The 24,836-nt window shown below is 30.2% G+C and overlaps 7 protein-coding genes across 7 annotated transcripts; 3 read left to right on the top strand and 4 right to left on the bottom strand.

Moving 5' to 3' along the window:
• Positions 1–46: 46 nt before the first annotated feature.
• LOC125077851 (39S ribosomal protein L22, mitochondrial) lies at positions 47–1,175 on the bottom strand. The gene is made up of 3 exons (XM_047689942.1): positions 896–1,175; positions 496–709; positions 47–425 (listed from the first exon to the last, which is right to left on the bottom strand). The coding sequence occupies exons 1-3, from the start codon at positions 1,073–1,075 to the stop codon at positions 205–207; spliced, it is 615 nt and encodes a 204-aa protein (XP_047545898.1). The 5' UTR covers positions 1,076–1,175; the 3' UTR covers positions 47–204.
• A 4,580-nt stretch (positions 1,176–5,755) lies between these two features.
• Positions 5,756–6,841, bottom strand: LOC125077693 (RNA polymerase II subunit A C-terminal domain phosphatase SSU72). Its single transcript, XM_047689696.1, has one exon. The coding sequence runs from the start codon at positions 6,633–6,635 to the stop codon at positions 6,057–6,059; it is 579 nt and encodes a 192-aa protein (XP_047545652.1). The 5' UTR covers positions 6,636–6,841; the 3' UTR covers positions 5,756–6,056.
• Positions 6,842–7,828: 987 nt separating this feature from the next.
• On the top strand, positions 7,829–9,668 carry LOC125077855. Its single transcript, XM_047689947.1, has 2 exons — positions 7,829–9,019; positions 9,370–9,668. The coding sequence occupies exons 1-2, from the start codon at positions 7,970–7,972 to the stop codon at positions 9,643–9,645; spliced, it is 1,326 nt and encodes a 441-aa protein (XP_047545903.1). The 5' UTR covers positions 7,829–7,969; the 3' UTR covers positions 9,646–9,668.
• A 52-nt stretch (positions 9,669–9,720) lies between these two features.
• LOC125077854 (coiled-coil domain-containing protein 22) lies at positions 9,721–13,279 on the bottom strand. Its single transcript, XM_047689945.1, has 8 exons — positions 12,996–13,279; positions 12,707–12,878; positions 11,872–12,136; positions 11,539–11,786; positions 11,223–11,447; positions 10,850–10,989; positions 10,601–10,766; positions 9,721–9,942 (listed from the first exon to the last, which is right to left on the bottom strand). The coding sequence occupies exons 1-8, from the start codon at positions 13,043–13,045 to the stop codon at positions 9,721–9,723; spliced, it is 1,488 nt and encodes a 495-aa protein (XP_047545901.1). The 5' UTR covers positions 13,046–13,279.
• Positions 13,280–13,692: 413 nt separating this feature from the next.
• On the top strand, positions 13,693–15,178 carry LOC125077846 (ER membrane protein complex subunit 10). The gene is made up of 5 exons (XM_047689932.1): positions 13,693–13,913; positions 14,052–14,219; positions 14,324–14,598; positions 14,674–14,770; positions 15,030–15,178. Exons 1-5 carry the CDS (start codon positions 13,863–13,865, stop codon positions 15,111–15,113), a joined length of 675 nt encoding a protein of 224 aa, XP_047545888.1. The 5' UTR covers positions 13,693–13,862; the 3' UTR covers positions 15,114–15,178.
• Positions 15,179–15,193: 15 nt separating this feature from the next.
• LOC125077844 (DEAD-box helicase Dbp80) lies at positions 15,194–17,038 on the bottom strand. The gene is made up of 2 exons (XM_047689931.1): positions 16,864–17,038; positions 15,194–16,742 (listed from the first exon to the last, which is right to left on the bottom strand). The coding sequence occupies exon 2, from the start codon at positions 16,725–16,727 to the stop codon at positions 15,324–15,326; it is 1,404 nt and encodes a 467-aa protein (XP_047545887.1). The 5' UTR covers positions 16,728–16,742; positions 16,864–17,038; the 3' UTR covers positions 15,194–15,323.
• Positions 17,039–21,789: 4,751 nt separating this feature from the next.
• LOC125077753 (uncharacterized oxidoreductase YrbE-like) lies at positions 21,790–24,046 on the top strand. The gene is made up of 6 exons (XM_047689795.1): positions 21,790–21,998; positions 22,367–22,612; positions 22,697–23,004; positions 23,088–23,327; positions 23,419–23,574; positions 23,834–24,046. The coding sequence occupies exons 1-6, from the start codon at positions 21,919–21,921 to the stop codon at positions 23,971–23,973; spliced, it is 1,170 nt and encodes a 389-aa protein (XP_047545751.1). The 5' UTR covers positions 21,790–21,918; the 3' UTR covers positions 23,974–24,046.
• Positions 24,047–24,836: the final 790 nt, after the last annotated feature.

The raw sequence follows: 24,836 nt of genomic DNA on the forward strand, positions 1-24,836 counted from the left end.
TTGTATTATTTTATTGTATAATACCTGCAGTAATTAGTGTTACTAATGTTATATATAATATATTACAACTAAAAAAGGAAAGCATTGCAACATGAATGTCCCTATCTAACAATGAATATTAAGAATGTTTCTTCATTGATTGACTAAAAGAAAAAGGGTCTTCATAAAAGAACTTTGTAAGTAGAAAACAACCTATGAGCAATCTTAGTATGAATTTGTTATTTTTCTTTTTCGCATTGATTCCAACCACTTATCCAATTGCTGTTGAGGAGTGAGTGGGTTCCTCTTATAATAATCTTCTGGTGGTTTTCCTTCTTCCAAACGAACAAAGTAGTGACTATATTGATACCTAACCTCACCAATTCTCCCTCTTGCATGTCTTCTAATCCCTTTTATAACCATACCTTTTCCAGAAAATGATTCAGCTGAAATTAATATTTAATAAATAAATAATTCAAATAATATTGAAAAGAAAATATTTACTACAAATGTTACCTATCCAAAGATTGCTTTTAAATTCAACATTATGTTCAGTCACTGCCAATTTTTGTGCTTCGAGAATAGCTTCTTTTACAAAAACTGCCCCTTTTTTGTTTACAAAACTGAGTTGTTTTACAGCTTCATCTACTGTCATTCCTCTGACTAAAGAAGCAACATACCACAGTTTTTCTGGACTGTATTTAATATTCGTTTTTTGATGACATACAAACTGTAACAAAATAAAATATGCTTTTTGGTGTAAATGATTATTATACTTATAGATTAAGAAATATTATTAAACAATGTCAGTAGGATTATTTTAATTGAAGCTACTATAAAAATATGTACTAAAAATTTTGATTTTAACGAACATGACTTTTATTAATTACACTATAATTACATAAATATAACTTACAGCAGGCCTAGGTTCTTCTCCAATTTCTTGAGGAGGATATATTTTTTTATTGAAGGTTAAAAATGTTTTTGGTAAGTCTGACTTAGCCCATGCTTGTTGTGGTCCAGTAGTATGCAGGTTACTTTTAAGAAGGTTAAAGAACAATTCGACCTTACAAAAATTGGGACAAATGCGATTCATGATTCTCAAGATAATTCTCAAGATAAGCTTAAAAAATTAAAATAACATTATTGAGAGGAGAACGAGCAAATTGAACTTCGGGTGACAGACGACAATCTAGTGTCTAGTTGTCTACAGATACAAAATTTAAATTCACACTAAATTAACTATTACCTCTGACTCCTACTAATCATAATTAACAGAACTTTTGTTATTTAAATAAAAATTGGAAAACATCGATACAATTCGTATGTATTATTTTGTGGGATTAACGTAAATACTTTTTGAGTATCTTCCTAAGACAGAAAATCCAATGAAAACAAAATATATGTTATTCAAGTAGACTTAATAATAGTTATTTTAAAGAATAGTATTCCAAAAATGTAGATTTAAACGAGAAGAACCGGCAAGAAACTCGGTATTTACTTTCTTCCATCATTTGAAATATAAAGTTCAATTACATTTGTATACAAATTATTATTTATCCTGCCTAAAAGTAAATAAGTATTTTTTTAACAAACGATTTATTTATCTGTTAAAAATATGTTTGAAATTTTATATATTTATTGACTTTGCGGAGTTGGAAACTTGGCGTTATAGCGCCTCTTATCTTCATCTAGATTTTGCTTTTTTTTTACTTCTTGTCAGTGGCGGACTAACAGGGGAGCGGAAAGGTCGGCTCTCCCCGGGCCTCCAGTCTCCAGGGGCCCTCAAATGCATTCGCATTCCCGTGATCAAATCCTAAACAAGACTATAAATATATGCTTAGTGCTTATATTATTTCTTTAAGATCAAAACGCTACCCTCTACAGCCATCTAGGCTTTTTACATATAAACATATATATAATAAATAAACATAGACACTTATTTATATAAACAAATGTAAACTGAATAAAAAACTTGTAAAACTATAATTTGGGGGCCTCATTCAACTTTGCCACCCCGGGCCTCTGACGGGCTAAGTCCGCCACTGCTCCTTGTGTTTATAGTCAAGTCAAAGTCAAAAATCTTTATTCAATATAGAAGTGTTTGCACTTGCTTATTGATTGTCAAAAATCTACCACCGGTTCGGAATTTAGCACCTCGGACCTGAGAAGAACCGGCGAAAGAAACTCAGCGGGATATATTTTTTTTCATTTTTTTTAACCATTTTCCATGTAGGTACAATGATAAGTATATATTAGTTGTTTGAAACAGCCTGGAGGCGATCATTTCATTCCCAAGGTGTGCAGTCAACTAAAAAGTCATTAGTGTTGTAATATCCTTTAGCACACAAACGCTCTTTAACGACTCTTTTGAATTTTATAATTGAATAATTTTGAACGTTTTCTGGGATCCTGTTGTAAAAACGTATACATTGCCCCAAAAAAGAGTTACTAACCCTGTGTAATCGGGTACTTGGAGTAACAAGTTTATTCTTGTTCCTAGTGTTAATAGAATGTACGTCACAATTTCTGGGAAAATCATTTATGTTTTTGCGTACATACATAACATTATCAAAAACAAATTGAGAAGCGACAGTCATTATTTTAATTTCTTTAAATTTACCTCTTAACGAATCTTTTGGGACCAGGTTATAAATTGCACGAATAGCCCTCTTCTGCAGTACAAAAATAGTATTAATGTCAGCTGCATTACCCCAGAGTAGGATGCCATACGACATTATACTATGGAAATAACTGAAGTACACAAGGCGTGCCGTATCCACATCAGTCAAAAGTCTAATTTTTTTTACCGCATAGGCTGCAGAGCTAAGTCTATTCGCCAATTTATTTATATGGGGGCCCCATTGGAGCTTAGAGTCTATTGTCATACCAAGGAACTCTGTTGATTCTAAAACATCTAATGCTTCCCCGTTTAAACGTACACTCGTTTTGACACATCTTACATTGGGAGTAGTGAATTTAATACATTTAGTCTTTTTACTATTTAACATTAAATTATTAACACTAAACCAATTTACTATTTCAGAGAGAGTATTGTTCACATCGTCATATATTGAAAGACGTCTTTTTATTTTAAAAATTAAAGAAGTATCATCAGCAAACAATACTATCTCGAGTTTATCACCTAGGAGATGTGGCAGGTCATTTATATAAACAAGGAAGAGAAATGGTCCAAGAATTGATCCTTGAGGGACCCCCACAGTAACTGGAGACCCGGGAGATCTCTTTCCATTTACATCAACCCTCTGAATGCGATTGCTCAGATACGAAATCAGAAGACTGAGTGCAGTGTCCCTAATTCCATAATGACGTAGCTTCCTGACCAAAGTTTCGTGTTGCACACAATCAAAGGCCTTAGATAAATCACAAAATATCCCTAAGGCATCCTGTGACTCCTCCCAGGCCCTGTAAATATTTTTAACGAGCTCAACACCAGCGTCAGTTGTCGAGCGACCCCTTGTAAATCCAAATTGTTTCTTGTGTAGCAACTTGTTATTGTTAAAATGTACTAGCATTTGATTTAGTAATAACTTTTCAAAGATCTTGCTAAGAGTTGGTAGTACAGAGATGGGCCTATAGTTGTTGGGGTCTGATGTACTACCTGATTTAAATATTGGTAATACTCTACTATGTTTCATGAGGTCAGGAAACACGCCACTAAGGACACATTTATTAAATATAGTGACAAGGTAGGGTGCGATTACATCAATTATTGAATTGACTACCTTGACAGAGATCCCCCACAGATCGGCCGTTTTCTTAATATCTAGTGATCTGAAGGAACTTATTACATCACTTACACTTACTGTATTAAATTTAAAGCTAATATTACATTCTTCCACATGGTTTTTTAATAATGATTCAGCAACGGTAGGAGAGGAATTTAATGAGTTAGTTGTCGAAAATGGAATGTCAGCAAAAAAATTTTCAAAAACAGTTGCAACATCCCGATCTGAGGAAAATAAATTGTTGTCAATAGATAAGCTAAAGTCGGAGATGTTATTTTTGACTCTTCCAGTTTCACAATTAATAATTTTCCATGTCATTTTAATTTTATCAGGTGCCTCAATAATTTTTTTTTTTTATATGCAATGATTTAGCTGTATGACATACACGTTTGAATAGTTTAGAGTAGGCACTAACATAACTGATAAATGAAAAAGACCGGTTGTATGATCTTTCACTATAAAGTTCATACAACCTCTGCCTACTCTTGTGAATTCCGACAGTCGCCCAATCATTAAATTTAAGAAAATTCCTAGAATAGACTGTCTTGGAAGTAAATATGGCATTAAATTCTGTTTTAATTAATTTAAAAAAATTGTTATAAAGCTCATTAGAATTATCATTTAATTGTAAATATGAGAGCTTTGCCATGATATTACTTCTGAACTTCTCAATTCGATACAAATTGATTGGAACAAATGTCTGTTTTAAATCCTTAGCATTATTATTTATTTGCGAATTAAATGAAGCCAACTGTCCACAATGATCAGAACTTAACATAACATAACATAAAACATAAAATGATTATTACTATTTATTCTATCAAAGTGGTCAATCAATGCTATTTTGATAATACATAACATTGTTGAAAATATATTTTGGCGCAACTACAAGTTCTTTATTAAAAACAACCCAAAAGGAGATTATTTTGTAAAAAAAATATAGATTCAATATATTTTGTAGTTTTACCACTAAGTATTAATATTATGCCATAAGTATTTTGGACAGTTATAGTATTGTCTATAACTGTCCAAAATATTTTTTGGAAGGGAGAGGAGATCGCCACAAGACTGCTTGCATCTGGGCGCTTATTAAGTTTATGAATTAGAAATGATAATAATATTGAAGTAATACCTTTTTATGGCATAGTAAACCGCTTTGTTACGTAACGCGTCACGGCGCCAGTTTGTCTAACTTCCCTTTTTTTTAAGCATACGGCAGCGGCAGGCAAGCTTCTCCTCTCTCACTTTAACCCACAGCGCAAGCCGTATTTCGGACATTTAAGTTATTACTTTTGTTACCTGTCCCGAGGTACATTCTCTTATTTAGAAAGATTTAAAAAATATCAATATCATCAATGGATTGAATAAAATAAACTTTTTAAATATTAATTTAAAGAAATGTCGTGTAGCGACATTTCTTGATTTATGAGCGTACTCCTTCCTGAAAGGCCGGCAACGCACCTGCAAACCCCCTGGTGTTGCAGATGTCCATAGGCGGTGGTAGTCACTTACCATCAGGTGAGCCTCCTGCTCGTTTGCCACTTCTAACATAAAAAAAAAGCTGCAATAACGCCAATGTGGGAATATTATTTAATAATTTCGATAGTCATTTTTTTCGGTTGAATACAGTGAATACCTATTTATGAGACACTTCTCCTTTTCTTTAGTCTCTACACTCACCAACTTATAAAATTATTACATTGTCAAAGTATAAAATGATCAGAGTAGGTGGCTTTATTTTTAATGAAAAAAAAAACAGGTCATGTCATTAATCGACAACAATTACAACCATAAGGTTTATTGTTTATTATTAAAAGCACTATTTTCATTTCCATTTTTACAAATTTACATTAACTTCATTGAATGTATGAAAAATATAATACAATATTTTGTAAATGTTGGTATTACATAAGATTAAATATGTGAGTTATTTTTAATTTATTTTATGAAATATTCTGTGTTAAGGTATTAATACATTTATATTATATTAGTACCTCATTTACCAAATAAGATAAGAATTAAAACATTTTTTTTTTAATTATTTGAATTTAAAGCTGATGATGATATAATGATAGTACCAACTTTTTGTAGGAACAAGGATAATTGTGTAAAGGTTAAGTAATTAAAAAAGCGGCACTTTCATGTTTCAAATAATCTTTTGATTTCGTTATAATATTCCAAAGCTATTGTAATTCATATTTAGTATAAAAATATCAAACAACCTATTAAATATGCTATGGAAAATATTGTTACAATATAGTATTTATTATCAGATGCAAGCATTTTATTGCATTGGCTTATTATAGGCCAATGTATTTCAATGTTTTGTCAATAAAACATGATACAATTCAAGATTGGTCTGTGGCACTTTGATTCAAAATCATGTAACAGTTCGTCAATATCATTATCTAAATCATCACTTAGAGCCATTTTCGTAACCATGTCACTTAAAAGGAAAGCTCCAATTGTAGCTTCTTCATGATTGTCTTGAATATCTATGTTAATCACATGAACTGGTTGGTTATATATTGATCTTTTTGACCCAAACCATTCTATAACCTGGTCATACACTCTTTCTTCACATGTTATAATAACATCAAAACGTTCGGTGCTCACTTGAAATTTCTCAGGACATGGTTTTATTCTGCGATTTCTATCTAACATGTGTAGCAGACCATTTTGGGTATAATATGCTTTATCTTTTTCTAGTAAATCATTATAAATATCGTCGTATGGTACACCAAATTCATAGCAATTGGGGCGATCTGCAGAAGCTCCTGGTAACTTAACCTTTTCACCTGTTCCAAATGATTTAACTTTGAAACCTTTTTTTGCAAGGAAGGCATGAGCTTCCATACTTCTATTCATATTTGATGAACAAACAACTGCGATATATAAATCGCCCATTGTAAAAACCAGAAAAATTACTGTCTTTCTAAATAGTTGTGACGTAGCCAATTATTTAATCATTACAAATGCAAAAATATATTTGTGTGATGGGTTCATCGCTTAGACATTGGTAAAATGTTAATTATTTTACTTTTATTTTATTAATAAAATATTCTTCTACAAATTAATCTACACGGAAGTTCTTGAGTTATCAGTTATTGACAATTGAGACATTATGACATGGGATCAAAATTTAACTAATGTCATTTGAGTTTGATATAAAATATATGAAAACCACAGATTGCCATTTTTTATTTCTTTTCTGTTCTTATTTCAACTTTTTGCTTTTATTGAATTCTCTTATTTTTTTAAATCTAATTAAATTTGAATGCACGATACAAACTTTTTATTTTCTTACCATTGAATTTTAGATATTAGTGTGCAAAGTTTAGTTAAATAGAGGATTTTTAAAATGTTTTGCCGAGTCCTCTTTAATTCCTCTCAATAGATAGATGAAAACAAAGCCGTTAGTTCTTTACTAGTATATATTCTTTATAGTATATAGCTTGAAATACCTCCTATAATCCTTCACTGAGATGAGAATCTACAAAACGTCATCTCGTTATTCAGTGTTACCGGAACCATTCTCATCATTTCCTAACTTTTTGTTTGGTGTTAAATACAATGTCGTGGTTTTAGACTCTTTGTCTTGAGCACATATTTTCAGATGAAACAGCTTACGGCAGGTTTTACAGTACCAGTATACAACGCTCCAATTTTGGTTTACGATTACAACCAAACATTATTATGTGATAGTGCAGGATGGGTCAGTCCATAAAATAAGTTTGTTTTCTCTAAATAATTGAAATAACAAATTACGCTGCTCCAAATATTGTACAAACGAAGTTGAAAAATAAAAGTTACTGCAAATGTAATTGATCGCTTTTAGAGTAACGTGCCATTAGAAATTAAGTAAAATGTGCAACATTTAATGATATCTCATTATATGTGTGCGAAAATGAAAAACAACGCCCAATAATTTTTAAGTCAATATGATAGTGATCTGCGATTAATGCAGCTTTTCGACGTTTCCTTTATAACATAGTTACTACTTATATTTTTTTTTTGATAAAATAAGTAATGCAGCAATTTCATACCTGTGTTTATAAATACAGCAATCTAAACTATCTAAAACGGCAACACAGTTAAAATTGATAGCAGCACTTGCTGGAATAAAATAATATTTAAATTGTCAGTTTGTCAAATAAGCATAACCTGAAAAAGTGTATAAACAATTTTAATTGCTTGATGTGATATTATAAAAATAGAATATAAAATAAGCTTAAATCGAAATGTTACGTAATTTCAGAAGGTGCTTATTTCTTAGCCCACAATCTCAATTTGTTTTATCTAAACAAACCTTTCTAACCAATGAGTATAAATGCACAGAGGCTTGGAATACGCAAACGGCTTCTCCGTTATTGACTAAAGTAAATCTTCATGATTTTTACAATATACTAGACCAAAATTACTCTTCTAAAGGCGTAATAAGTGCAATCGATGTAGACATTTTCGCAAATGCAGTAAAAGATCCTGCTTACCTCGATGAACTTAAAGATCTCTTGCATAAGCTACGACTTTCGGCCGAAACTGGAAATACTTTGGAATCAACAAATCACGCTACTATACGAAATTTTATTGAATTTGGAAATTTACAAGATTTAGTACAAATTCTAAAAGATCCCTTAAGTTTTGGATTATTTTTAGACTTTTACTCAGCCAACATATTGTTAGATAAACTAATAACTACACAGAATTATGAACTCGGTGCGAATGTTGCTTCCCTTATTATGTTACAAGAAGATTTCTCCAATGAAATAACAAATACTCTATGTCAATATGTATGCTTCAAACATTTGACAGATTATAAGGTAACACCCATTGAACCGCCACCCCAAGAAGAAAAAAATAAGAAAAAAGAAGAAATAAAAATAAGAGTAAAATTTTTAAGAAATCCTTATTTTGATGATCATTTTGATATAACAGATTTACAGATTTTGTCTGGAAAAACTTTAGCTTGGATATCAAAAACAGCAAATGATAATGTTAGCTGTAATTTACAACTAATTGGTTGGTTATTCTATAAAAAATATGAAAAATTATTATCTTTGTGTGAAGAATTAGCTTCTATTAAAACATTTAAATTATATACAGAAGTAATAGACTTTATTAAAAGAGAATCTGAGAATGTGGAAGATGATGTTAAAGAACTTTTACTGAAATCTATTAAAATACTGGATAAAGCTTCTTTTGCAGATATCAAATTAGAAGAGTCTATTAAAATTGCTATAGAAAATGCTATTAATAAAAAACAAAACAAAGATATAATGGAACAAAAAGAGGTAATTTGTTCCTTCAAATTATTTTATTTGATAGGTTACTGAATACATTTATTAAATAGAAGAGTTTATTTATCATTGTATTCTACTTTTCTTGTCAATTAAAGTATAAAATAATTAACAATGAACTTGCTAAAATAGTTCATTAACATAGAATGACATTTAAATATTTTGACCTTTAAATTTTTACTAATAATTAGCCTTAAAACTATGTGTACATATTACAAATGACTATTCTTTTGGGATATATACTTATAATAAATAACATCATTGATTCTCTTTTTAAACTCTATTGTGGACTGTGCTTTAAATACACCGTAAATTATAGTAATGAAAATATATATTTTTTCTAGTTATTCAAAAACTGGGAGTCAATAAGGGAGATGAAACTTGAAGAACAATCTAAACGTTTAGATAGAACAAAACGAATGAAACTCATAGAAGAGAAGCAGAAACAATTGCAGGTAGAAGAACAGAAATTATGGTTCTTTGAAAATGAAGAAAATATTGATTTACAAATTGAGGAAAAAGAACAACTGGAAGATACTGTTACTAAATCCAAAAAAGTAGCTCAACAGATCACTGACGAAAACTATATACCACCTGTAATTTTACCTAAGCGAAAATAAAATAAAGCTATAGAAGACGTAAATAGTATTTTAAACTTGTTTTTAATGTAAATATAATAAGATAATATTCATTAATTAAGAAGTTTCTTTTTGCAGTCTTGCAAGATCAATTTGAATTTTCTTGAGAATGTCTTCAGTTCTTTTACATTTTTCTGCTTTGATATTGTCTTCTAAGTCTATTATATCTCTTGATAAAATGCCAGTTTCATTAACTAATGACACAATTGTGTTACATTCGGAATGCAGCAAAGCTAATAGTTTATAGGCTTTCTTGGCTTGATCATCTCTCTTAGCATCCTGAAATTATAATAGATATGTTGACATGTTTTTCTAATATTTCAAATACAATACCATTTTCTTAAAATATATATATTTTTTAAAAATTTTTTGTTTAAACTGGCATTAATTTGTAAAATTATAAAAAATATTCCTTTTAAATTTTCTCCATTTTATATTGTTTCACATTCAATGATATAAATATATAATTCTATTCACTCAATCAGGCAAACAATATATAATTCATATGTTTTGCTGTCTTTACTCTTATGTTAATCATCTCACGCACTAAGACATCTTGTAAGCACAAGCCTCACTCATACTTATGCAAGTTCTTAATTGAATGTCAAGGGGCAGTTAGTGAATAGATCTATCATAGGTTGTTGCTAAAGCAACTAGGTCATTTACTGGTCATCTACTTTGCACTAGCCAGAACATAATTACATAATATCCTATAGATGTTGTTGAAGGAAAGGTTAAAACTTTATACATCTTGCCAATTTTCGGTCAAAGTGACCACTTACTATCTGGTAGCCTTAAAGTATAAAAGATAAATAGTATAAAAGAAAATAATTTTTTTTATTAAAGAATGTGCAAATGTTGGTATAAATGAAACTAAGCAGTTATGGTATAACACAATTAGTGGAGGCATATATAATACATAATTGTCATTACTTACTTTAAACAAAGTTTCATCGGCAATTGAGAAACATCTATCAAGTTGGCCTTCAAGAGTATTTATTTCTTTTTGAAGTTGTCTAGTATCCTCTAATATTTTTTTGATTTCAGAATTTTGTTTATCTACATTACCGATTATTTCTAAAATTCGTTTTGTATAAATATGCCTTGAAAAGGAAAGTAATTTTTTTAAATTAATGATTAGTAATATTCTTTCACTTATAGAATGGTATGGATTCATTTAAATTACCTTTTATTCCCCCCTTTTAGTTTTTCGTATTTTAGTTTTAAATGATTTTTTAATTCTTCTTTTTGCTCACATTCTTCTTTCATACCTTTAGCGACTTCCTTTAAGTTCATTAGGGTGTTTCTACACTTAGTTTGAGCAGACTATGAGCAATACAAAGAAATGTTTTATTGAGGGCATCAGTATTATTATTTTTTATATTATAACATATTAGGTACTATTAATATCTTTTGGGCATGTGTGCCAATAAGATATCCTGATTCTAAGCGAAAATGCGTTATTATAAGATTTAGTATGAGAATGTGTCATTCAATTACAAATAACATGTAATTGTTCACTAGATATATAAAATTTGCAGGTTTTTTATTATACTTACTTCTGATAAACTATTTTTAGTTATTACTTTATCAATTTCTACTTTGAGAGCCAGATTTTCTGAAGTTATATCTTCACTTTTCCTGTGCAGCTTCTGTATGTTTTTGTGTACTTTCTCTAATATATTATCTATTCCATCAGGTTCAAAATCAGTTATACCAACTGAAGTTAGTATATTTTGCATATTTCTTAAATCAGCATCAGAGCGCTCACAATTTTTTTGTGCCTATAAGTATAATTATAGCAGTCAATAATTGTCAAAATAAATAATAAACCTTTAATAATTTATTATTAATTATATAAAAAAAATTAAATACCTGGGAAAATTCAACATCCATTACATTTCTTTCACTTTCTAGAGTGTCTAATTTTTGGCGTAGTAAAATTGACATTTCTTTTAATTCTTTTAAAGTCTTGTCAGATTCATGTTTAGTAAGTGTATTATTATCTTCAAAAGTATTTAAATCATCAGTAACTTTAGACATTGGTAGTGTTCTAATTTCATTGATTTTCATAATTTTTTCAGCAATTTCATCAAAACATATTTTAGAATCTTTCAAATATGCTAAAAACAAATAAATATATTATATGATCTATTTTTCAATTTGAATAACTATATTTAATTTCCCTTAAATTAAGTATAATTTTACCTGGATCATATAAAAAATCTCCTAGATTGCTTCGTAAAGAAGGCTCACAACATGGTGGGATCCAGATAGCATTGAGATCCTCTGTAATTTTGTTACTTATTCCCTGCAATAACTGATGTTTTTCATTTATAGGTTTAACTTTTGTGGTAAGTTTCTTATCTTCACTTGGTAGTTTTTCTATCAAAAACATAAAGACTTGTCTTAATTCTGTTTCATTATGATAGAGGAATGTTTGATAACCAACATCATTCTGGTAAGACAGATCCTGTAGAAAAATACACAATATTCAAATAAACTAAATAATATATTATGTAATCTAGGATTGAGCTAAGCCAGGTGAAGTGTAGGCTTAATTAAAACTAAAGAATGCCAGTTAAGTCTTAATTCCTTAAAAAAGGGTTTTTTACTAGTACCCTAATTTCATTAATGTTTGCTCTTTGTTGTATTAACAATATGATGTTAGGTAATTTTTTTTTATTAATTTAAATACATATATAAAACATTAAAATGAGACAATCTTTTCAAAATTTAATGAACTTAGAGTATTATTATATTATAAAAATTTGTTTTTCCATCATTTCTCATTATAGGTGATGATTTTTATACCATTGGTAAAACTAATGGTTCAATATGAATTTGTAATTGATTTTATTAAACCTTGTTAAATTTACTTACTCTGTTAGTTCTCTGGTACCTATACAATAATAATGTGATTTAATATTATCACATTATTATTTTTTTATGTTTACAAAAATTTATCAATATAAGTACCAGACTTTTGATAGTTTTCTGCAACACTGCAAACATAAATACAAGGTAATAGAATAACTTTTACCTTACATATAGATGCAACTTGTGCTGCAACTTCAATTCTTTGTGATACTCCAGAAGGAAGTTTAGCTGGTACTTTTATACCTGGATTTATTGCTGTAATACATTTAATAGCTGATTCTACTATTAACTCAACTGGTAACTCACTAATATTTTTAATATCTTCATTTATGTCTCTGAAATTTGATAAAAGAACTGCATTAACTGCCAGTGACATTTGGTAATGTAACAAAACTATGTTATTAAGAACATTTGTCAATTAATAAATTAATTTGCTATAAGATCAATCATACATATTTAACTGTCGCAGAAAGTGTAGAATAATTGAATCCACTTCTTCCATTTTTATTATACTGATTTTAATGATATTGTATCATATAAGTAATATCTTTTTCTTATTGGTATTCTAATTCATCATAACATCTGATTAAGTACTGTAAATTGGTTTAAATTTTTTGACATATATTCAAGATGCAAAATTATCGATGAAGGAATTTATAATTATTAGTTAAGTAAATTTAAATGAATATGTTTATACTATAAACGTTTAATAGGCAAGATAAGTAGGTGTAATAATAACAACAAGTTGACAGTTTATTTGAGGATCTGAGAAGTGTCGTTGTCAAAACGACAAAAAATTCAGAATTGACTTATAATAAAGCTACCGTAGACTACGTTGGGCCAATGTGAACTTACGACGCGGCGCGACGTGGGGCAAATATAATTGTATAATTATTGTTTTTTTATTTTTATACAAACGAAATTGTAGGAAAGTTGACAATCTTCCAAATTTTTTATTTTTTTTTGTAACTGTTGTCTTAAACCTAATTAACGAATTATATAAAAATGTGTTATAGTTACCACCTTAAGTCCTATTCAAGTTTCCTTGAATAGGATTTATTAATAAGTAACTGTTTTCCAGATAAATTTTGTATATTTTCGTTAACGCTTTGGGGAAAAACGTCAACTGTCAAGTGCTGGCAACACTTCCCCTGTAATGTGAAATGTGATTAGACTGATTATTTTATGTACTGGATTATTTATTAAACACTTTAGTACCAATTTAAATTAATTAAATATACCTAATAATTAATGAAAATTTGGAAAAAAAATCTTATCTCTAATAGGGTAGAAAAGAAAGAAAAGAATATACTTTAAGGATGAAGATGTTTACAATTTTTTTTTTCTCGATATATGTGTTACAAAACGCGGTACAGTAATAGTTAATATTTTATTATAAAACTTAACAAAATATTAAATGAAACAGTTATTTCTATTTAAAAGGTTTCTATCTCAATATGTGTTATGATCTAAAACTATTAATCTAATTTTCTTTATTGGTGTTTTAGATTTGTCTGGACTATGATGGTTGGTTAAATATTAAAATAGAACATACATTGAATTGTAAATATGAAGAATACTGCGCACGTGGTTCCATCTCTTTAAAAAGTATAAGAACTGGCATACCAGTAATTGATCAAATTAATTTTAATGATGGACATATAAATGAGCTAAAGGTATATCTTTTCTTATTTGCATCTATTAAGTAGTCATTGAAAAATATGTGTGAATGTTAATTATACTTATTACAACTACTAACATTCCTGTTAATAAATTTCAGGAGATAGCAAAAGTCGATGGGATCTATGCTTTGCGAACATTAGTTTCTACTGCTGAAAGTAAAGATGTGGAGATTATCTCATTTGTTAGAGCAAAAAGATTTCTAGAAAGCGGATTGTCTGATATAATAAGAGCTTGGGTATTACCAAATGGTGAAGTTATTGCACTAAGTCTTCAAGTAGCAAACACTTCACAACCAAAGAATATAGAATATAAAAGCTCAGAATACAAGCTCAATTCAACATTTTATATTCGTCATGTAGATCCAGCTCCTTTGTAAGAAATAACCATTTCATCATAGCTATTTATATCTATTGAGATGTATCTTATAAAACTAAACTTTTTCCACAGACCTGATACAGCGTCATATATTCAGAAGTTAGAGCGTGAAAAAGAGGCAAGAGAAAAGGGTGACTTAAAAGATAATAGATCATTCCTAGCCAAATATGTAAGTAGCTTACTATATATAACAGTCACAAAAATATTTATATGAAGTTTCTAACTTTATTTTGAGAAATCATCAGCACACTATGTCAAAAATTATTAGAAATCTGTCTAAATGAGCAAGCTTAGATTGATCATTTAATTAAGATTATCTACTCTTTTGTAGTTTGTGTTAAGTGTATTTGGCTATAATTTGTATTTATGGGATGTAACAAATTTTGAGTTGTTGCACAACCATAATAAGAATTATGTTTTCTTTTCAGTGGATGTATATTGTACCTATTGCCATTTTTGTCATGATATCTGGAGCAGCAAATCCAGAACCTGCAGCCCAAGCTGCAAGGTAAATAATAAAATGTGGATATTTGATATAATTATTTATTAAAATATATACTGGAATGTGGTATAAGTGTAGTGAAATAAAAACTTGTAATAACAATGTGTTTTATTATAAACCTTAAAAATAATTTTGATATAAAGCAATGTGCAAGGAAAGATTACACAAATAAAGCAAACTTAAGATTTAGCTATTTAGATAGCTCAATTACTAATAATGATTATGCACCAATTTTTTCAATTTCTTCTGCATCTTCAATATCTAATAGCTGAATCTTTTTGCCAAAGTGTGCTTCAATATCAAGGCATATATCCATAGTCTGTGGTGAATCAATAAGATTTATAGCTATACCAGCTTTGCCAAATCTTCCAGTGCGGCCAATTCTGTGCAAGTATGTTTCACAATCTGCTTTTTTGTTCATGTCCATTGGCATATCAAAGTTCACTACGAGTGTAACTTGTTCAACGTCTATCCCACGTGAAAGTACATTGGTTGTTATTAAAACTTTCTCTAGGCCTCCTCTGAAACGGTCAAGTACTGCTATTCTTTGTTCAACTGTTAACTCTCCAGATAATACAGCTACTGAATGACCATCTTTCGACATTTTTTCTGAAAGCCAACTAGCTGTTTTTCTTGTGTGACAAAAAATAATTGCTTGACCAATTGTTATCACACCATAAATATTACAAATAGCTCTGTATTTCTCTTCTGAACTTTTACATTTAACATAATATTGTTTTATATTATCTAAAGATTCTTCTTCCCTCAATAATCTGATTATAATTGGATTCGGTACTATTATTTCAGCAAATACCATAACAGCACTATCATATGTAGCTGAGAAGAACATCATTTGACATGTGGGAGGAAGGCATTTATGAATACGGATACATTGGTCTTGATGCCCTTGACGATCAATCATAACATCTGCTTCATCTAACACAAATACTCTGATTTTGTTCAAATCAAACATTCCAAACTTAACACCCCAATCTAACATCTTACCTGGGGTTCCAATAAGTATATGGTCAGTAATTTTAGTTCCCTTAGGAACTTCTTCACCTCTTACAGCGTACTTTAATTTTATTTCAGGACAAAATTTTGCCATCTTGGCTGCTACTTCTCCAGTTTGTATAGCGAGTTCATAAGTAGGACTGAGACATAAGACTTGTGGATAATTTTTAGAAGAATCTACTCTGCTTAACATAGCTAAGACAAATGCAGCAGTTTTACCAGTCCCTGACTGTGATTGTGCAATCATATTCTGTGGAGGATCTGCTAATAGTGTAGGCAAAGCCGTTTCTTGAATTTTTGACGGAGCATTAAAACCCATGGCATAAACACCTTTCAGTAAATTCGGTTTTAAATGTAGAGCTTCGAAAGTTTTAACAGAATAAAGAGGAGAATTAGGATCTTTCCTTTGTATTTCAATATCTAATTTGGATTCAACTAAACCTTGACGAATTATCTTCATCAATAATGAAGTTTCAGCAGGATTTGCTGCGTCCGGAGAATCTTCAGGAGTATCTGAAGTTTGATTGGATCCCTTTTTTGCTAATCCAAGTCCTGCAACTTTGTTGGAAATTTCCAACTCCTCTGCCTTTTGTCCCCATTGGTTTGCCATTTTGATATTTATTACCTGCAAAAATATTATCCATTAGTGTCAGCTTATAATTGAAAAATAGCATGAACATACTTTTAATGTACACGTAAGGTGTTGAAATGCTAACAGTTGGAAAACAAGTATTTCATATGCTAACCTGTATTTATGCGCCCAAATAGTGAAAGGTACAAACAAGCACTACTTTTAAAAAATATTTAATTCAGTTGTAATATTTGAAACGGATAATCATATAAAGTAAACACATTGACGATTGAATCGTCCTGTTTCTTTCTTCTGAAGTTTTTCCCGGCTCAAAATATTCAGGAATGACATTTGACAAATGTAACAATGATTTATTTTAGTGATTCCCATTGTTGCCACTTTCTGCTTTGATCGATTTTTCGCACAACTCGGCGAAATTTTTGTCGAACAATCGTGTAAGTGACCGTTTCGGAGTTTATATCTCCGTGTTATATTAATTTCTACTCAAACCTGGAGCAATGTGCACTGGCTATATTCTAGTGGCATTTTTGTTGCATTTATATTAATTTTATTTAAAAAATACTAAGTATGTTTATTTAAAAAATACTAAGTCGAGTTTTTTGTTAATATTATTAATAACTACTTTAATATATTAATTTATTCATAATAATCTTATAATGTAGAAGTAAATACTGAACTTGTAATTTTAAAATTAAATGAATATAAGAATAAAATTTAACATTGTAAAATCAAATTTTCAAGCACCGAATATGGTTGTCACTTTATTATGAAATTTAATATAGATATATCCATCTCAGGGACGAAAATCTATAATATACATACATCTATAATAGTTCCATCTCATGAGTCTGCAGCCCTTTTCCGTTCTCGCTCTGCCGTCTCATTCTGCCATTATGGTCTTTCAGAGGAACTAATTCCTGCGGAGCCTCGACACGATTGCTCACAGGGAGAGGTTTCGTCTAACCTCGTGGACCAAACCCTGCCGTTATAGGCAGAGCACACCACCAGGTCACACTGTCCAGGTTCATTTACCATAAACAAAGATCCATCTTTGATGTCTTCACAGAAGGAATTACGATTTAAAAAGAATTTAATATTGGTATGTGGAAATATTTGGAATTATTAAAATTTCATCCATCGATGGATCGAAGAGGCTAATATGTTCATATGTTGTATTTTTTATTTATAATTATTATACGATAGAAGACTCCCTTAGTATTGTGTTACTAGTATTTTATGTATATACTCCAATGTAAATAAAAAACCTTGTGATAGACCATTTAGGAAAAAAGCAAACAATAGCTTTAATTCTTTGGAGCATACGGTGAAATGCTATATAAGCATCATAATAGCATCTTCTTTTTTTAAAGCTTTTCTAGACCTTTTTTTAAATTTTTAAGGAATTTAAAAGGAAACAGTGTTGCTCAAGTGAAGTCATATCATAGTGAATGAAGACATAACTAGTCCCTGTATATGTTCCCTCAAACCCTTAACATCTCTTGTGTTCTCATATCCTCTTGAGGAGAAGGTTTGAAGTTTATTTCACTCCACTGCTTCAATGCGGAATAGACTACAAATGTGGCAATTTCAGGGAAATTCGGCACGTTAACTTACGATGTTTTCCTTCACCGCTCCAAAATCCAATAAATTTGTATCTAAAACAAGAATTTATTAGTGAATCAATATCATTTATCTGAACCCTTATTTTAAAACCGATTCAAACTGCTTCCCGTGTCATTTTCTACTCAAGTCCAAGTGGTGTTTGATGACTTTACCATCACTTTTTCTGGCCACTTATTTGAAGAAATTATGGTTCAAAATTATTTTTTCTCCATGTTGGTTCAGGCTAAACATTCCCTAATTTTATGACCATGTCTCGTATTGAGAGAGCGAGTCGCAATCAATAAAAATTTACAAGTTAAATACCGCCCTTTATGCATGGCTAAGCGCGAGCTATTTAAGTAACTATGGCAGGTGAGTGAGAACGTGGAGATGGGGTCATCACATCAAATATTATTTAATACGATTTTCACGTTGATGGTCTCATAATTTGATCAAATAGTGAGATTGAACTGGGAAAATCTGCATGTGATGGATAATTTTTGAATGAGGTGATCCAGTATGTTTTTTTCAAGTAGTGAAACATTTATGGTTTGTTCCTGAATGTCACAAGTATGTTTTTAGGTTATTATTAAATGAATTTTATTAATTTATATTCCCCCACGCTGCTTCAATCCGTATTGATGGACACACGTGGTAGATCCTCATCCACCATATACAGGTTTCTTCAGAATGTTCTCTTTTACCGCCGAACATGAGATCAATTATAAGAGAATAAAAGATAATTACTTTTCTATAGCCTTTATTAAGACCTTAAATTTTTTATTACATGATATTATATCTGTTGCTGTAATGTATATTTTAAAATTTAAGCAGCGTTAGCCATGTAAGCGTGAGAACAACAACAATTTTATTGATAAAAATGTTATAGTTCAGCTATTTTCTATTTAGTTTATGTATTATTTATTTTATTTAATAGAACCGGCAAATGGACCACTCGATGAAAGTGGTCACCACCACTCATAGACATTAGCGTTGTTAGAAAAATTAAACGTTCCTTAACCTTCCGTACCTTCCTTGACTTAACATTGGGAACTTCATCGTTCCCAAAGTTAGGTCCTTGTGCCCTTAGTTGTCCTGTACCTGTCCCTTGTTCCAGAACACAATAATACTAAGTATTCCTGGGTTGCAAAAGGCTCTACCACTAAGTAAATTATATATATTTATACCGTTTATTTTCTTTCTTTTTGTTAAAACCTTATAAAAATACGGTAATCGGTTTAGAAGAAGGAAGCGGAAATACAGACAGAGCGATTGACTTTATTTTATACTATTTATAGACTAATTTTATTTTAAGTATTTATATCATATAAATCACATATATATAACTAATATGGAAATATATGTACCTAAATTCTGAATTAGAAGTTTTTAAGACGCTTATTTATTCATGAGTAATATGGTAAATGGACTTTCTGCTTTGTCCTTCTTATCCCAAATGGGATAAATCAAATATAATTTATTTTTTAATTAATAAATAAAATTTGTACCGGTGTACATTTTCATTATAACAAAACAAAAGATTTCGTTAATATAGTACACATCACATATTAATAAAAATATGGAATTGTTTATATGACTACCTTGTTGGTCCAGAGGCTTGCTTATAGCAATATTACCTGAGATAAACACATAAATCTTAGATTAGTTTAGTACAGTAATTTACTTATTAAATCATTGTGATAAGATTATGAAAATAACATAAACAGTAATATTATAAACGCAGTTCTATAATAATCTAACATAACTTGCATTTGTATAATTACGTAAACCAAATTTTAGGAAGGTATATAAGTATTAACCGGAACAATAGTTCATATATACCTCCGATACAAATCATGTATACACACACAAACATACACACATGATGTTATTTCTACCTGATTTAAAAAAAAATTATATGTTTCATGACAACTTGGAATAGACTGGAACTGGAAACATTTCATAACAAACGTGTCATATATAATCCTGTATTGTTGGCTCCACCTTTTTTAACAGGGCCAACTGATTCATTAAATGTAGTCCCATTTGAGGTAAAAATGGTTCCGGTTTCTGAAAGAATATTACAGTATTGTATCAAGACCATGAACTCTAGCAACCTTTTGGACCCAGGATCTTGGGATTTGTAGGTTTATGAATTAATCACTTGACCAACAAAAAAGTTCTAGGTATAGATCTTCGGGTACATTTTCATGAACCAAGAAAATTCATGATCCAAGATATAGGGCTAATTTATTTCTCATAATGTTCAGCTCATAGAGATAAAAATAATATGAAACCTATCTATATATTACATCTTTTATTTATGGTATTTTGTATGTATTATGTAAAAAATTTCAAGATTCATCACCGCTTCAATTAGGTTAATAATTTCTATTTTATCTTTAGTAATATTTTCACTTTCGTTAGAGAAAAAATATATACCTATGTATAATATAAATTTAACGCGAGTGCATTCGTGGTGCACAGCTTGTTAAACATACGTGAAATCCATAATCCATAATCGTAAATCATAATAAGCATCAAATATTTATTATTGTATAAAATATCAATTATATTTATAGCTTAACCAACAAAATAACTACCCAAATATAAAAAAACAAGTTAAATAAATCTAAATTGGACCGTGAACGCGAAAGCTGCGAATGGGTATTTCAGATGGACAGGATCCTAAAGTAACTGCATTTTACCACATGAATATCCTGTATCGAATCCATATTGGATCAGCTTTGTAGGCTAAGCTCGAAAGCCATAGAGAGGAGGTCTTTGTTCAGCAGTGGGACATTTATGCGTTGATTACCATCATATAATAGGAAAATGTTTTAACAAATTCGGTGTAGATCAGGATCAGGACGTTATGGACATGTCATTATGGATCTGGATATGTGAATAATGTTTTGGTGTCAGATACGGTTACGGATACGATATTATTTGTCCGATTGTTTCGGATAATTTCGGTTACGTATATAACATTCCTTAGGTATTGTAAAAGAAAAAATTACAAGATATTAATTTGATTTTATTTGTAGGCTATTATTTAGTATTAAGTACATATAATCACAACAAAACCTAATAGCTTTAAAATAAAATTAAATACTAAGTATGTAAACCAAAATTCTATAAAAAAAACTAAAAATATTTTCGATTACGGTTACGGTGCTTCGTAACTTCCCTGGTGTAAAGTAAAATATATAGGATGACCGTCGAAACATTTGCAGACAGACCAACCAAAAGATGACTGACAGACGGACAAATTTTAAAAAGTAGCTTAACGTGTTCCTTAAATTTAATACTTGTCGAATATTATTTGTAAATATTTTAATTTACAGACATGGAATCTTTTTAGTTTTGTTATATGTATCGGATAAGATAACAAATATCGTTTTATTAGTAAATAAAATAATAGCATGGTGGTTCTAAGGACTATATAAGATGATTGATGGAATCAGTTTCATTTCATTGAAGATCGTGCTCAGACTCGTTTTCTCGTTTTATGAGTAACGATTTTTATTACATAAAATTTAATTCGGATCGAAATTTAAATAAGTATTTCTTATTTTAGTATACAATAAAAATAATAATAATAGTAATGGCAACCAAGAAGTTTGCTGGTCCATCGCCTTACAAGCTGAAGGATACCTACCCTGAAGTTGATTACTTGCATACCGAGTAAGAATTATTGCTATTTACAAGATATAAATTTAAATAAAATTTGTTAGTATTTTCTAGTGAAGATATACAAAGAACACCTAAAAAATATACATTTCATTTCGACAAAGTTTCTTTTCTTCATCATTCATAAATATATTCGATAAATTGAGTCTAATTAATATAATATAAATATAAATAATATAATTGAGTCTCGTGAACAAGACATTCGTCATAAAAAACATGGTAAATATCCCGTTTTAAATACTGATAGTAATAAAAATAACCATGTTATTTTAAAATCTTATAAAATTCTATTCTATAAAATTATTTAATGAAAATGATATATAATTACAATTTTAATAATTGTTTCTTATTTATCTTTTTAGATATCTCAATAACGTGGCTGCAAGCGACAAACTTAGAGCTAAACCAGTTGTTGGAGCTATTTTTGGTTTAGGTCGTGCTGGATCAATTCATTTAAGTAGCATAATACATAATCCTCGTGTCGTCATGAAATATGTAGTCGATGATCGCAAGGAAAAGTTTGATAATCTTAAAGCTTACTGGAAATTAAGCGACGACGTTAAATTCTTAACTTCGAAAGATAAGGATATTGTTTACAAGGATAAATCGTAAGGGCTTTTAATTTAATACAAGTTTATAGAACATAAAATATTTTCTGGGAAGATTTTGTATTATATATTATTGCTTTTTAGTGTGAACGTGATTTTTATCGGATCTCCAACCTATACACATCACGAAATTGTGGTCAATTCCATTGCCAACAATAAAGATGTTTTTTGCGAAAAACCTATCGCGGAGGGAATCGAAGACACTAAGAAGTGTTATGAAGCGGCTAAAGCCAAGGGCCGTGTTTTGTTTGCCGCATTCAACCGTCGCTTCGATCCAGCTTACAGGTCACTGAAAGACAGGGTTAGACAAGGAGAAATAGGGCATGTTCAAATTCTTAAGGTAACGGCTAGAGATTCGCCATTGCCTACGATTGATTACTTAAAGACTTCAGGTAATTTTTGTAATGATCTTAAATAATTCAATGAGATATATAAATTTAATAAAGCACTAATTTCTGCTTCTTATATTTTGCAGGAGGCGTCTTCCACGACTGTTTAGTACATGACTTTGATATGTCCTGCTGGGTGCTTGGTGAGCTGCCAATTCGTGTGCAAGCAACTGCCACAGCTCTTATCCCTGAAGTGAAGGCTATTAATGACTTTGATACTATTGGTTTTCTACTAACATTTCCCTCTGGTGCCATAGCTATCGGTGACAATAGTCGTTACAGTGCATACGGATATGACCAGAGGTTGGAAGTTTTCGGAAACAAGGGTACTTATTACTTAACATTGTTCACGATGTATTAATGGAAATTAGGGTTTTTTGTTATATATTTAGATCTATCTTCACTTTTTACATTCAGGTATGATCAAGGTTGAAAACGAGAGACCGATTCATTCGATTGAGTTATATAAGGAACAAACAGGCGTCAACCTCAATCCGATCTACTATTCATTCCCCTCGCGTTACAAAGTTGCTTATAAACGCGAGCTCGAGCATTTCCTGGATGTTGTGCAATGTAAGAAAATCCTACATTAAACATGAACATATTTATCTATAAGACAACGGTAGATGTGCAATTGGCCCTTGTTAACCTTCAGCACGGGACAATGAAACTATGGGAAATTAACCTTTCAATTAAAATTTATTTGCACACATACTTTTTCATAATTGCAAGGACTCGTTTATTTTATAGCGCAAATTGTTGCTTATTTAAGCTTAGCCTTATTATGATTAATGTGTGTCATATTTATTATAACATTTATTTTGTTTTCCAGATGGAGTTCCACAAGATGTGACCAGTTGGCAGACTCTTGCAGTGAGTAAGATCGCAACGGCGGCCGAGGAAAGTGCTCGCACCGGAAAGACTGTCGAAATTGACTGGAGTGATGATAAAATACCAGCTGTTTACGCATAATCATAAATTTCATTGTCTATAAATGTGTTTAATGTGTACCGTTTGCTTTCTAATAAAATAAAAATAAACATTATCAATTGTGTTTACTTTTAATAAATATCATATATAACAATAATACTCATATGGGTAGTGCAGTAATAAGTGTAATTTAATTGTTTAAATTAACATAACAGCTGTTTACTACTAACACAGACTTTTATGACTTGCACACAATAGTCTCCATGTAAGGACGACGAGCTGTAACTCCAGCGACGATCTACTGATGTTTAGTAAATAAGAAAAATTGCAAATCGCCACACCTAACTAAAACCAAAAAGTGAAAAAAGTTTGTTGAAAAAAGAAAGTTGTCATATTTAACGTTTTATTCAATTGAAAATTAATAATATAACGATTATGATTACAATATTTATCCCTATTTACTTCAATAAGTAAAATAAACAATATTATCTGAGATAAACACATAAATCGTAGATAAGTGTATTTAATAATTGGTACTTACAAGTAAATGAATTTTAAGTGTCTGTGAGTAATTTCAAAATAACTTCCAATGCCTGCCTATGGTTCCTATTTGCAATTTACCAAAGCCGAAAATCAATGAAGAATATTATTTTTGTCTGTCATTGTGTTTGTTCGGGTCATTTATAGTTAAAATTCCTTTATACATAAATAGCTGTGCCCGCGACTTCGTGCGCGATTGAATTTAACAAAAAAGTAATTGTTGTAGCCTAGGTTACCTACTCCTTATCTGCCAGTGAAAGTCCCGTCAAAATCGTTTTATTATGGGGAATGTACCGTGTATACTTATGCATTTAGTTAAAAGCGGTTATTTTAATTAATATTCACCACGAAAATTATTGTACAAC

This window comes from Vanessa atalanta, chromosome 4, assembly GCF_905147765.1.
Source record: "Vanessa atalanta chromosome 4, ilVanAtal1.2, whole genome shotgun sequence".
Taxonomy (NCBI): Eukaryota; Metazoa; Arthropoda; class Insecta; order Lepidoptera; family Nymphalidae; genus Vanessa; species Vanessa atalanta.

Bases quoted from the DNA above. Each gene is read 5' to 3' on its own strand.
- LOC125077855 (XM_047689947.1), top strand. From the start codon at position 7,970: ATGTTACGTAATTTCAGAAGGTGCTTATTTCTTAGCCCACAATCTCAA. The intron at 9,020-9,369 runs GTAATTTGTTCC...TATTTTTTCTAG, and splicing joins ATATAATGGAACAAAAAGAG to TTATTCAAAAACTGGGAGTC.
- LOC125077753 (XM_047689795.1), top strand. From the start codon at position 21,919: ATGGCAACCAAGAAGTTTGCTGGTCCATCGCCTTACAAGCTGAAGGAT. The intron at 22,613-22,696 runs GTAAGGGCTTTT...ATTGCTTTTTAG, and splicing joins ATTGTTTACAAGGATAAATC to TGTGAACGTGATTTTTATCG. The intron at 23,575-23,833 runs GTAAGAAAATCC...TTTGTTTTCCAG, and splicing joins TTTCCTGGATGTTGTGCAAT to ATGGAGTTCCACAAGATGTG.
- LOC125077846 (XM_047689932.1), top strand. From the start codon at position 13,863: ATGAAGATGTTTACAATTTTTTTTTTCTCGATATATGTGTTACAAAAC. The intron at 13,914-14,051 runs GTACAGTAATAG...TTGGTGTTTTAG, and splicing joins TATATGTGTTACAAAACGCG to ATTTGTCTGGACTATGATGG. The intron at 14,220-14,323 runs GTATATCTTTTC...AATAAATTTCAG, and splicing joins GACATATAAATGAGCTAAAG to GAGATAGCAAAAGTCGATGG.
- LOC125077693 (XM_047689696.1), bottom strand. From the start codon at position 6,635: ATGGGCGATTTATATATCGCAGTTGTTTGTTCATCAAATATGAATAGA.
- LOC125077854 (XM_047689945.1), bottom strand. From the start codon at position 13,045: ATGGAAGAAGTGGATTCAATTATTCTACACTTTCTGCGACAGTTAAAT. The intron at 12,879-12,995 runs GTATGATTGATC...ATCAAATTTCAG, and splicing joins TTTCTGCGACAGTTAAATAT to AGACATAAATGAAGATATTA. The intron at 9,943-10,600 runs GTAAGTAATGAC...TTATAATTTCAG, and splicing joins CCGATGAAACTTTGTTTAAA to GATGCTAAGAGAGATGATCA.
- LOC125077844 (XM_047689931.1), bottom strand. From the start codon at position 16,727: ATGGCAAACCAATGGGGACAAAAGGCAGAGGAGTTGGAAATTTCCAAC.
- LOC125077851 (XM_047689942.1), bottom strand. From the start codon at position 1,075: ATGAATCGCATTTGTCCCAATTTTTGTAAGGTCGAATTGTTCTTTAAC. The intron at 710-895 runs GTAAGTTATATT...ATTTTGTTACAG, and splicing joins GAGAAGAACCTAGGCCTGCT to TTTGTATGTCATCAAAAAAC. The intron at 426-495 runs GTAACATTTGTA...TATTAATTTCAG, and splicing joins TAAAAGCAATCTTTGGATAG to CTGAATCATTTTCTGGAAAA.